Consider the following 13,523-nt stretch of genomic DNA (forward strand, 5'->3'; position numbering starts at 1 on the left):
ATGTAATGTTGATTCATATTGATACGTTTGAGGAGAAATTAGACGGTTTCGCCTCACAGCATGTGTTACCTTGCTCTTTCCGGCGCAGTCGCTTTATTGCCAAAAGTCTGACCTTCTGGGGTTTGTTTCTCCTTTCTTTCTTTCTTTTTTTTTAAAAAAATTAATGCTTTTTATTGGTGCTTCATTTAATACAAATAAACAAAATACAGTAAAATTCAACAATCATTTACCCACATTCTTTCCCCACAAACTGCTGAGCATTGACTTCCTTTCCTCCCTTCAACAGATTTTCCTATGTCAGTTACTTTTCCACAGTTTCTTATCATATCCAATCCTATCTACATCGTAAGATTTATTCCAGTCCTGCCAGAGTCTTCAGATTTCTACAGTTATTATTTATGTACTCCATAAATTTACTCCAATCTTTTTGGAATGTTGCTTCCTCCTGATTTCGGATTCTCCAGGTCACTTTTGCTAGTTCCGCATAATCAACCATCTCCTCTATTGCTGGTAATTCTGGAACTTTCCATTTTGGGGCTCACGAAGTTCTGGCGGCAGTCGTAGCATACATAAATAACCTTTGAAGCGGGGTTTGTTTCTCGAGGGCTCCGGATCAGCGGCCTGAGTTTGGTGGTTCTGCGATGGGATCCCACCCATCTCTGGAAGCAGTGGCGTAGCGTGGGGGGGTGCAGGGGGGGCCGGCCGCACCGGGCGCAACATCTGGGGGTTAGGGTTAGGGGGCGCAAATCCACGGGTTAGGGGGCACAAATTACTTGCCTTGCCCCGGGTGCTGACAACCCACGCTACGCCACTGTCTGGAAGCTGTCCAGCAACTCAGAGCTCCAGGTCCCACACAGATAGCGGGTGGCTGCCTTGGGTGCTGAGGAAAGGAAGCAGTTCCTCGTGGAAGGACACTTGGAAGGTGTAGAGGTGGTTCATGCTGCTGCTGTTGTAGAAAGAGAGCTGGCCCCCTTCAAAGTCCAGGTAGACCCCCACCTTATCCATTCTCCCGCAGACCGAGAGCAGGGTCCGCGGCTCACTCAGGGCTCGGTACTCTCCGGCCCGCAACTCAATGGCCCACACACCTTCCTTGGGCCGGAAGTTCAGGCGCTTCTTGCGTTTCACCGACTTCTTGGCCGCCCCGATCACCCAGCCCGCGCTGTCCCCGACACGTACCTCCCAGTAGTACCGGCCCGTGGTGAAGCCCTTCCGGCCCACCACACAAGGGCTCGAGGTGAAGCGCTCGGGTTTCCGTCGCCAGAAGCGTCGCCCCGGGCTGAACTTGACCCCGGTGGCTTCCTCCACAAGGACCAGGCTGGGGTGAGCGGAATTGCAGTCCAAAGTGATGCAGGCAGGGACTAGGGGAGAAAAGGACAAGAGTGTGGAATTATTTTAATGTTTTTATTATGCAGTGGTACCTTCAGGTTACAGACTCCGCTTCAGGTTACAGAGGCTTCAGGTTACAGACTCCGCTAACCCAGAAATAGTGCTTCAGGTTAAGAACTTTGCTTCAGGATGAGAACAGAAATCGTGCTCTGGTGGCGCGGCGACAGCAAGAGGCCCTATTAGCTAAAGTGGTGCTTCAGGTTAAGGACAGTTTCAGGTTAAGTACGGACCTCCGGAACGAATTAAGTACTTAACCTGAGGTACCACTGTATAATTATTATAATTATAATTACAATAGTGATAGTGAAGTAACAGTAATTTATTTATATCCCCACCCATCTGGCTGGGTTTCCCCAGCCACTCTGGGCAGCTCCCAACAGAATATTAAAAACATCAAACATTAAAAACGTCCCTAAACAGGGCTGCCTTCAGATGTCTTCTATAATTCAGATAGTTTTTTATTTTTTTGACATCTGATTGGTGGGCGTTCCACAGGGCGGGTGCCACTACCGAGAAGGCCCTCTGCCTGCCTGGTTCCCTGTAACCTCACATCTCACAGTGAGGGAACTGCCAGAAGGCCCTCAAAGCTGGACTTCAGTGTTTGGGCTGAAAGATGGGGATGGAGACGCTCCTTCAGACATACTGGGCCGAGGCTAATTGTTGTTGTTGTTGTTCTTTGCAGGTCCCCAAATCATACATCGGGGGGTTGCTCGCATGAACAATCGAACACGTGGATTACCAAAACCTATTCCTGTTCACCGTATCCTGACTAACGAGCCAGAACTTCAAGATAACAGGAAGGCAGAGCATAATATAGCTGCCTCTTTGGGATTTTCAAATAGACTTGACCTGAAAGCCCCATTTCCCAGAATGCAGCAGGGAAAACTTCACCTGGATGCACGGCACCCAAGAGCTCTTTCCAGGCGTAGAACTGCAGAGGGCCCTTGAACTCGCCCAGGTTCAAGTCCACAGGAACCACTCCATCTTCATCTTCTTCCTCTGCAGCCATCTCTCGCACTCGCTCTTCTTCCTCCTCTTCCTCCTCCTCCTCTTCCTCCTCCTCCTCCTCTTCTTCCTCCTCCTCCTCCTCTTCCTCATCCACATCTCCCTCATCTCTTGCCAGCCCCTCATCGGTCTCATTGTCACACTCATCTGTGTCTTCACTGCTGGCTCCCAAAGCATCTTCCGCCGCCTCAGCTTCTATTTCCTCTTCCTCATCAACCTGGGCTCCTTGCTCTGTGCGGACCCTGTGGGTGGTAATAATAATAATAATAATAATAATAAATAAATAAATAAATAAATAAATAAAAACAACTTTTGGAAGGCCACCAGTTCTCCAGCCTTGATCTCTATACTGGCAAAAGCTTTGTGTGATTTCTGTAGCGGGAGTTGTTTAAAGAAGGTACACTAGTAGCCCAGGCTTCTGCTTTTGTGGTCACTTCTCTATAAATCAGCACATGCACATTTTATGGAGATTTATGTCTCTGGACCCATGCCCCATATCTTTTAAGTCCAGTGTCGGATTTACGTATAAGCTAAACAAGCTATAGCTTAGGGCCCGCCTCTCTTAGGGGCCCCTAAAAAAATTAAAGGGGAAAAAACTGGATGTACATTTCCAAAATATAAGATTAAAAAAACAAATAAAATAAAACCTACATACAGCAACAGTGTTTTGTGTTGTGTAGGCTCCTATGATGTAAGTAATGGGCCCTGCCTGCTAGCCTGCTTCCCAAAATATCACTGGTTTGCTCATTTCTATATATAGGGTGCCTACATTCTGCATGTGCAAATGGCTTTAGATACCTATTAGGCCCATAAGTTACCATATAGCATATATTCAACACAAAAAACAGCGACAATTTGCTGTTGACAAAGGACAACTGGACATATAAAGGGCCTCATTACCTTCAGTAGCTTGGGGGGCCCTCATCAAATCTAAATCCAGCCCTGTTTAAGTCCCTGGTAATACCCCCCAACTCTGAAATTGCTTATTATAAACAAGAAAGGGCATAGCATGACTCACCTCTCCAGCAACTCTTTTGCCTCCTAAGTAGGGGGGAAATTAGAAAGGAGTGAGGTGAAAGAAACATCTGAAAAGGACCTTTTCCTAAGGTGGTCCCTTTTTTAACTGGCAGGGACCCCTGTGATTTTAATAATATATAAATATATTTTTTTATTTATACCCTGCCCTCCCTGGCCAGGGCCGGGCTCAGGGCAGCTAACACTAAATATAAATTACAATAAAACGTAATAGAAAAAAACAAAAATAGTTAATTAAAATACGGCTTAAAATAGAGCTTAAAATGCAGCCTCATTGTAGTAGTAGCCCATAAATCAAGACCATAAAGGGAGGAAACATCAGATATTCACCCGAGTGAAAATGTATATGCCAAATCCCATATAAGGGGTCAGAGTGAGTCTAAGCCGAAGGCCAGAAGGAACAGCTCCGTCTTGCAGGCCCTGCAGAAAGATGTCAAATCCCGCAGGGCCCTGGTCTCTTATGACAGAGCATTCCACCAAGTTGGGGCCAGTACTGAAAAGGCCTTGGCCCTAGTTGAGACCAATCTAACCTCCTTGAGGCTCAGGACCTCCAAAGTGTTGTTATTTATGGACCTTAAGGTCCTCCGCGGGGCATAACAGGAGAAGCGGTCCAGTAGGTATGAGGGTCCTAGGCCGCATAGGGCTTTAAAAGTCAAAACCAGCACCTTAAAGCTGACCCTGTACTCCACTGGGTGCCAGTGCAGCTGGTAAAGCACTGGATGAATGTGATCCCACAGAAAGGACCCCGTAAGGAGTTTCTGGGTCAGCTTCAAGGGCAGCCCCGCATAGAGCAAATTACAGTAATCAAGCCTGGAGGTGACCATCGCATGGATCACTGTGGCCAGATCAGGGCGAGAAAGGTAAAGGATCAACTGCTTAATATGGGCTGCTTATGGGCTACATCAACTATGTTTTTTAATAGAAAAACTCAGTACACACACCCTGTGGGATAACCAGCCTCATATAACCAACATGCTTACATCTAATTAAGGCATGAAGAGGTTAAGATCATAGAGTTAGCTGTCCTGCCAGGCTTAGTTTACTCTCACCTTGAGGAAACTGATTTGGTCCTTGCATTCCAGTCCCGCCTGCACCCGGCAGAGGGTCTCCGACCAAGAGGCCACCTTCCAGTTCAGTTCCTTCAGCTTGGTTTCCATCTGGGCCAAGTTCTTCTCTCGCTGATTCTCCAGGGCCTCCTTTAAACCCAGCTCTCTGTCGCTCAGCAGCTGGTGCATCTTCACAAATTCCCCAGAGACGTGGTCAGACAAGGACTCAGAGCAGGTCTGGAAAGGGGAGAGGTGTGTCACTCACACCCGAAGGCTTCTGCTCGAATGGGATTGGTGAATGGGATTCTGCTCTTTTCCAATAACAGAACCTACCAATCCTCTAGAGCAGTGGTTCTCAACCTGTGGGTCCCCAGATGTTGTTGGACTACAACTCCCATCATCCCTGAGCTCTTGCCTTGCTAGCTAGGGGTGATGGGAGTTGTAGTTCAACAACATCTGGGGACCCACAGATTGAGAAAGGCTGCTCTAGAACAACAGGGGTGGACAACAAGGCCTCTACCCAAAGGCCACGTTCCCTTCTGGGAAACTTCCAGAATATAGTAGGATAGTTTCCTCAGAGATCCCTCTTTATCCTAAGAATAAAGAAGCAGGATCAGCGTTCAAGAGCATATTCCAGCCAGGCAGAAAGACCTATGGGGCAAAGAAGGGCTAGTGTGGCCTGGGGAAGAGTCCTGAGGGTGTGGGTGAAGTCACATATGTCCCCCCAGGCCTGAGGTTCCCCATAGCCCTTCTCTAGAATCCTCTTCTCCCTTAGACCTTCAACCTATTAATCAGATCTGCATACCCCTCTCTGATAAATCATTCATCCCAGCAATCAATTGTTAGCCTCATAAATCCATAATAATTGTCCCGCCAGGTCAAGATGGAGGGGTCCATCCTGGTTTCCAAGACTGGCCCATTTTCCCAAGAAGGACATGAAAACAAGCAGCGTTTTTCCTGCTGGAAGCATAACCAATAATAATAATAATTTATAATAATAATAATTTATTATTTATACCCTGTCCATGTGGCAGGGCCTCCCAAGCCACTCTGGGTGGCTCCCAACAGAATAATAATAATAATGCGACAAAACATCAAACATTAAAAACTTCCCTAAACAGGGCTGCCTTCAGATGTCTTCTAAAAGTCAGGTGGTTGTTTATTTCCTTGACATCGGATGGGAGGGCGTTCCACAGGGCGGGCACCACTACCAAGAAGGCCCTCTGCCTTGTTCCCTATAACCTCACTTTTCACAGGGAGGGAACCACCAGAAGGCCCTCAAAGCTGGACGATGGGTGTGGAGACACTCCTTCAGGTATACCGGGCCGAGGCCATTTAGAGCTTTTAAGGTCAGCACCAACACTTTGAATTGTGCTCGGAAATGTACTGGGAGCCAATGTAGGTCTTTCAGGACCGGTGTTATATGGTCTCAGTGGCTGTTCCCAGTCACCAGTCTAGCTACTGCATTCTGGATTAGTTGTAGTTTCCGAGTCACCTTCAAAGGTAGCCTATTGATGTTCAGGGCTGGAGGCCATGATGGAGGTCAATGAACATGGATTCCCACTGGACTTGTAATGCATAGAACCACTTAGGATGTGGTGGTTGATCATCACAATGCGAGCGGTCCACAACCCTTGCTCCACATTCCTGTGAGCTGCAGCATGGGTGGCGCCCCAGAGCCTAAAGTGTTTCTAAGCATTGCAGGCCAAGCTGAAATCATCCTCACTTGTGTGTATTGTAACCTATAAAGAGAGAAGCAAAGAGTCTTCATTTAGCTGAATAGACTCAGCTGGCTCTCCTGTGTTGTGTTTCACAAAGAACACGTGACCAGACAGTTGTCTTCCTCAGAGCAGTCTTACTATTCTCTGAGTGTGGAGCCTTCAGTAGTCTGAAGGTCATTGATCAAATACTGAATGTTTAAATATCAGGTGTCGGTTAACAGACGGTCATCACTAGCAACTAGCAACTGGGGCTGGAGGAGACTCTTGAGAGTCCCATGGACTGCAAGAAGATCAAACCTATCCACTCTGAAGGAAATCAGCCCTGAGTGCTCACTGGAAGGACAGATCCTGAAGCTGAGGCTCCAATACTTTGGCCACCTCATGAGAAGAGAAGACTCCCTGGAAAAGACCCTGATGTTGGGAAAGATGGAGGGCACAAGGAGAAGGGGACGACAGAGGACGAGATGGTTGGACAGTGTTCTTGAAGCCACCAGCATGAGTTGGTCAAACTGCGGGAGGCAGTGGAAGACAGGAGTGCCTGGCGTGCTCTGGTCCAGGGGGTCACGAAGAGTCAGACACAACTAAATGACCAAACAACAACAATACCTATCTCTATCTATTTATCTATATCTATCTATCTATCATCTATCTATCTATCTATCTATCTATCTCTCTCTCTCTATCTATCTATCTATCTATCTATCTATCTATCATCTATCTATCTATCATCTCTATCTATCTATCATCTATCTATCTATCATCTATCTATATCTATCTATCTATCTATCTATCTATCTATCTATCTATCTATCTATCTACTATCTATATATCTATATCTATCTATCATCTATCCACCTATCTATCTTTCTATCTATAGCATCTCTATCATCTATAGTTGTTAGGCAATTCGTCACAGAGTTACAGAGCCCAGCACCTTTACTAAACTATAGTTCCCAAGATTCTTTGGGGAAAGCCATGACTGTTAAAGTGGTTTAGGAGTGCTCTAAATGTTTGGTTCGATGTGACCCCTTTGCAGTTGACATTATTAACCGGGGGTTAGCACCTTCTGACAGTTCATTGTGCCCTAATCTTCCCTGCCACCAGATTGATGAATTTGGGTTGACTGTTCTGTAAAGAGGATTTGATGGTCTAGTTGGCTGAAGTTGTGCAAACTTGCTTTGGCAGGCAGTTCCAACCTTGTTTGTTTCTTTTTCCCTCCAGGGAGTCAAGGACAACAGAGGACGAGATGGTGGGACAGTGTTCTTGAAGCTACCAATATGAGTCTGACCAAACTGTGGGAGGCAGTGGAAGACAGAAGTGCCTGGCGTGCTCTGGTCCATGGGGTCACAAAGAGGCGGACACGACTAAACGACTAAACAACAACAACATCACTAGCAACTACAAAGGCAGACCAGAAGATGACCAGGAAACGGATAGGTTCAATTTGGCATTGCGTAGCCTGGAAAGCCCAACTGCCCCATCATAAAACCCAACAATGCTGCCTGCACCTTCAATTCTATAATGTTCTCCTGTTGGCGACACTGGCTCATCTTCAACCGCCTGAGACCTTCCTCCAGAGGCTCTAGAGATGCCTTCAGCTGGTCCTGGAGCAAAAGAGAAAACCCCCAATGCCATTTAAGATAGCATAGCATTCTTTCAAAGGGGACAGGGCTGAGTGGAGGAAATGCCAAACAGACACATCACCCCTCTGAAGGTCTCCCCATATGAAGATGGTTTGTAAGCAAATAATGCTTAGGCTTAGAGAAGGACTAAAGAAGTGGAACCCTTATGCATATTCACATATTTGGGAGCACCACAGTTAGCAGCCCTGGTTTTCTGAAAAGTGAGCTTCAAAAAATACCTACCATCTAGAAATAAAGATGCAAAACGTTTCACTATGTGCAATAGCATTAGGAAAAACATGTTGGGAAGGCGGCTCAGGAAGGCTGGACAACCCTAAGTCCATTTCTCTAGGACCTCTTTTAAATTTCTAAAATGACAGGAGCATCGTGATAGATGGGTACAATTATTCTGTCCAAGTTGTTTCTTATAAATCATTTCAGGACTGTTGTTATCTTGGGGTTGGATTTAATCACATACCGGCAAATTCAGTTTGCACAATTATAGCACCTTGGAAGGTCTTGCACAACAAGCCCACCTCCACACAAAATTGGACTTTTTGCAGTAAGGAAAGTGACAGGGAAAGACAGTGGAAAGTGTGGGGTAACACTTGCTGTGAAGCAATATTGTCTAATCTCCCTACAAACCAACTGTATGAATGCCTATTATAATTCAGGGGAGAGGGGACATTCAACTATTTTGGTTCAAGGGTGACTAATAATATCTCATCTTCCGGATGTTGCTGGAACTCTTACTCCCATCATCCCTTAGAATTTGCCAGGCTGCCTGGGGGAACTGGAGTCCAGCATGGGAACTGGAGTCCAGCAATATCTGGAGGACTTACTATAGATTAAGGCTCCACAGTGTGACTGAATGCAGGGGCAGAGGAAGGGGGTGCGGTGGGGGCAGGCCACCCTGGGTGTCACTACTGAGGGGGGTGACAAAATGCCGGGCGGCACTCACTGTGGGGCCTGTAGTGATCCTGAGCCATGTGTCTGCCCCAAACAGTCCACCCGCTGCCTCCCTCTCTGTAAGGCGGCTGAGGGGGAGGAGGCAGGCAGACTCCTCTGAGGCCCCGCAGAGCATCCTGCCCCGGCTTGCCCCACCCCACGGGTGGCTGGCCCCACCCCTTGGCGCAGGGCATGCACACTGCCCCAGGCACCCAATCGGCTTGCTCCACCGCTGACTGAATGTCCATCCTAAATGCCAATTAATTTTTTAAAATGGCACCTCCAGGAAAAGTCCTCTCGTTGAAAGCCCTCTGACTTAGAAGCTCTGGAAACAGATTCCTAATACAGTGGACGCTTGGGTTGCAAACATGATCTGCGAGGGATGCACGTTCGCAACCCGCAGCGTCCGCAATCCGCAATGGCACATCTGCGCACGCACGGGTTGCGATTCGGCATGTCTGCGCATGCGCAATCCATGATTTAGCGCTTCTGTACATGCGCGACCGCCAAAACCCGGAAGTAACCCGTTCCGGTACTTCCGCAAGCCAAAAAAACACAACCTGAAGCATCTGTAACCCGAGGTATGACTGTACGTGCATGGAGGCTGTTGTTGTTGTGACTTAGCCTCCAGTACATTGCTGAATAACAAACGGCCTCTCTCACCTGATAAGCCTGAACTGCGTTTTTGATGGGCAGGAAGTCGTGCCCACGATGCTGAGGCAAGTCGCGGCAGATCACGCAGACGGGCCCCTCGTCCTGGCTGCAGAAGAGTTTGAGCGGCTCCTCGTGCTCCTCGCAGAAGTACCAGCCTCCGGTCCCGCCGACCTGGGGACCTTCGTCCAGTTTGAGAAGGCGGGCCTTCTCGGCCAGGCTGCAGAGGGCTCGGTTGATGGCCATGCGGCGCAAAGCAAATGGCCGCCGGCACTCGGGGCAGAGCCCGCGCCTCTGACCCTTGGGGATGCAGGGCTCCAAGCACGGGGCGCAGAAGCTGTGGCCGCACTCCAGCATGTGTGGGTCTCGGAAGATGGAGAGGCAGATGGGGCACAGCAGGTCCTCAGTGAAGCTGGATACCTCTTTCACGGACGCCATGTTGAAAAGAGAGAGGCCGCCACAGCTACCACTTCTCCTTGGTATGGCTGGGCCTGTACCTATTGGCTTGGTGGACTTTGGTGGATTTTTCTCTCCAATGAGCCAAAATGTTTGTTTTTTCCTCTCACAAGGGATCACAAAGCTTCTTTTACTTTCAGGCTTTCAGTTGAGCTTTTTTGCTTTGTGATGTTTCTTTGAACAGAACTATCAACGACCTTTTCCTGTTTATTAATGATGGTGGTGGCGGCGATAATTTAAAATAAAAGAAGATGTAGAAAACTGGGTTACAATGTGTAGCTTCCCTGTATACAGCCAGATATCCCCATCTGTTCATTTGGAGGGGAAAGCTGCCTTAAAGCACTTCAGGACTGTTGCTATCTTGGGGTTGGATTTAACCACATACCAGCAAATTCAGTTTGCACACTGGAAAATCTTGCCCAACAAGCCCACCTCCCCACAAAATTGGACTTTTTGCGGTAAGGAAAGTGACAGGGAAATGCACTGGAAAGTGTGGAATAGCACATGCTGTGAAGCAACATCGTCTAATCTCCCTACAAACCAACTGTATGAATGCCTATTAAATAGCCAACATCATCTAATCTCCCTGCAACCAAACCCAGGACGAATGCTCAATAAACAGATTGTCTGGAAATGTTTATAGTGAGCTAGAAACTTACACAAGATTTGACCTACAGAGTTGCTCTTCTATAGTACCCCAGACCATAATAATCTCACAAGACCTAAAAGTCACACAGCTCAAAAAATCCTGATTGACGCCCGCTCTTTAGTTCACCTGCTACTAAGGGTTTTAAAAACCTTTTTTATTTTAGTAGCGTATATTAGAACAAACAGCCAATGATTAACAAATCATAACACACTCTTTGCTGATTCAAGGAACACACTTTTCTTCAGAGCTTACTATAAATATATGAAGTTTTATGTTTGGTTTTTCAAAATTCAAGAGCTCTTCCATCACAAAACGTCATACCTGGCCAGTGGTTTTCCTCTGTGAGTGTCACCTTTCAGGCTTCAAGTTTATTTTCAAAGCTTATCCTTAGCAAGTTTAGTCAGAGAAGCCCGCAGAACTTGCTTCCCAATGTCTTCAGGGCTGCATAAACACCATACTTTTTTTTTAAAAAAAAACACCCCAAGAATCCTGGGAACTGTGGTTTAACACACACCCCGAGCTACAATTCCCAGCACCCTCAAAAGCTACCATTCCCAGGATCTTGGAGAGTGTGTGCTTTAAATGAATGATGTGTACGCAGCCTAGGACTACATCGAAGTCTTCTCAGGAGCTTTCAGACTCTCCTCTTCCCCTACAAAGCAGACTGCCTGGTTGCAAGGAGCACAAAACTCTCTCTTACCCTTTTAGCTGAAATGTCCTCCCCTGCTGTTTCCCAGTCTTCTCCCGGGGCTATTTGCTACTGGAATAGGATCAGGTTAGGACCTCTCCTCTTGAATTAGCCTCGGTTTTCCCTTATCCTCTGCATGGGCTTGCCTTTGTCCTCCTTAACCCCTTCCCCCCTCCCCTTGCGTCCAAGTGCAGGGATGGGGAAGGGAGACTTCAGATCCTGCATATTGCAGCAAGGCTCACTTCTACGGAGATGCGATGATGTTGACGCAGCAATTCTGGCCTCTGCAAAGCTGCCAGCGCTCCAGCAAAACTGAGTCAGCACTTTCCCCTTGGAGGAGGAGGAGGAACCATCCTGCAGCAGCGCCCTTTACACAGCGCACAGAGAATTGGAGGGTGGGGGATATTGGGAGATGTCCCAAGCATATGAAGATGGAGTGGGATGCGGGAATAGAGAGAGGGTCCTTTTAGATGACAAGTGACACAGGAATGGGAGCAAGGATAGTTTAAGGGTTTGGCAGCAGCAGTGTGCGGAGGACGTAACAGAGTTAATCCTCAGTCGGAGATGTGGCTGGTGCCTTTGGGGACAGCTGCAGAACATCTGCTTTGCAGATTCATTCTCCAGCATTTCCGGGTAGGGTTGGAAGAGCACCTGGTCTGAAAACCCTGGAAAGTCAGTGTAGATAACGCTGGATGAGATGGAACAATGGTCTGGCTCTTCGATCCACTGGGAACCTTCAGTCACTAAAATATCTTTGCCAACCTTCTTCCTGTCAATACAGTGGTACCTCGGGTTACATACGCTTCAGGTTACAGACTCCACTAACCCAGAAATAGTGCTTCAGGTTAAGAACTTTGCTTCAGGATAAGAACAGAAATTGTGCTCCAGTAGTCTGGCGGCAGCAGGAGGCCCCATTAGCTAAAGTGGTGCTTCAGGTTAAGAACAGTTTCAGGTTAAAAACGGACCTCCGGAACAAATTAAGTACTTAACCCGAGGTACCACTGTAGTCCCTTTCTGTCTCCAGTGTGCACACCGGCCTTCTGCAGAAGAAGCAGGGGGTCTCTCGGTGTTTATTGTGCTTAAAATGCACACAAAAAACAACACCCCAATATAAAACAGAACGTGTCTCAAGATTCTGAAAAGTATTGTTTTGCTGTCAGCGTTGCCCTACGTTGCAGCAATTCTAACAGGCAGCAACATTCCGTGACATCAGAGCAACTCACCCAATCACAGGGAGAGGGGGGTGTGGTCTTCCATGTCCACAGCAGGTAACACAGAGCTGTCACTTATGATGTAATAAAGTGGGGGCATCATATAGGTCAGAAATGGGGCTAGACTTAGACCCTAGAAGGTTGAGAAGACCACAACATGAAAACAGGACTCAATTAAAATTGGCAGTAGAGGGCAGTAACATGAAGGTGGGGACTTTGTGAGAATAATTTCTTCCTCATCCTGTGCATCAGCCAATAAGTCTCTTCCAGAGACTTTAAGAACGTCCTCATTACAGCTATCTGATCTCAACAATATTCTTGGGAAGAGTTTGCTGCAGTGTGTACTGCTTGTGTCAAACTGTAGGTGGTGCTATTGCTTTAGCCAACCCAAAATACTTTAGTGAATTGTTAGTCTTACTCAGAATACACCCAATGAAATTAATTGGCATCACCTTAGCTCGAATTCCCACTCAGCCTAGTCGTTAACAGTCGTCTACAGGTTTACCACACCTATCAGCCAATCACCCATTCCCACCACCCTTCTGAGTAATACCCCTCTCCACCCTCTCACTATATATAAGGGCCTGGTGACTTCTGTTTCAGTGTATCTGAAGAAGTGTGCGTGCACATGAAAGCTCATACCAATAACAAACTTAGTTGGTCTCTAAGGTGCTCCCTAGACAAACCTAGACAGCATCTTAAAAAGCAGAGACATCACCTTGCCAACAAAGGTCCGTATAGTAAAAGCTATGGTTTTCCCAGTAGTGATGTATGGAAGTGAGAGCTGGACCATAAAGAAGGCTGATCGCTGAAGAATTGATGCTTTTGAATTATGGTGCTGGAGGAGACTCTTGAGAGTCCCATGGACTGCAAGAAGATCAAACCAATTCATTCTGAAGGAAATCAGCCCTGAGTGCTCACTGGAAGGACAGATCGTGAAGCTGAGGCTCCAATACTTTGGCCACCTCATGAGAAGAGAAGACTCCCTGGAAAAGACCCTGATGTTGGGAAAGATGGAGGGCACAAGGAGAAGGGGACGGCAGAGGACGAGATGGTTGGACAGTGTTCTCGAAGCTACCAATACGAGCCTGACCAAACTGCGGGA

At 47.3% G+C, this 13,523-nt stretch overlaps 1 protein-coding gene across 1 annotated transcript; it reads right to left on the reverse strand.

Moving 5' to 3' along the window:
- Nucleotides 1-820: 820 nt before the first annotated feature.
- Nucleotides 821-11,352, reverse strand: LOC309336820 (zinc-binding protein A33-like). Its single transcript, XM_081853192.1, has 7 exons — nt 11,220-11,352; nt 9,427-10,073; nt 7,702-7,797; nt 4,476-4,709; nt 3,410-3,432; nt 2,278-2,633; nt 821-1,358 (listed from the first exon to the last, which is right to left on the reverse strand). The coding sequence occupies exons 2-7, from the start codon at nt 9,850-9,852 to the stop codon at nt 835-837; spliced, it is 1,659 nt and encodes a 552-aa protein (XP_081709318.1). The 5' UTR covers nt 9,853-10,073; nt 11,220-11,352; the 3' UTR covers nt 821-834.
- Between the last annotated feature and the right edge of the window lie 2,171 nt (nt 11,353-13,523).

This window comes from Podarcis erhardii, assembly GCF_964252035.2.
Source record: "Podarcis erhardii genome assembly, chromosome: 2".
Taxonomy (NCBI): domain Eukaryota; kingdom Metazoa; phylum Chordata; class Lepidosauria; order Squamata; family Lacertidae; genus Podarcis; species Podarcis erhardii.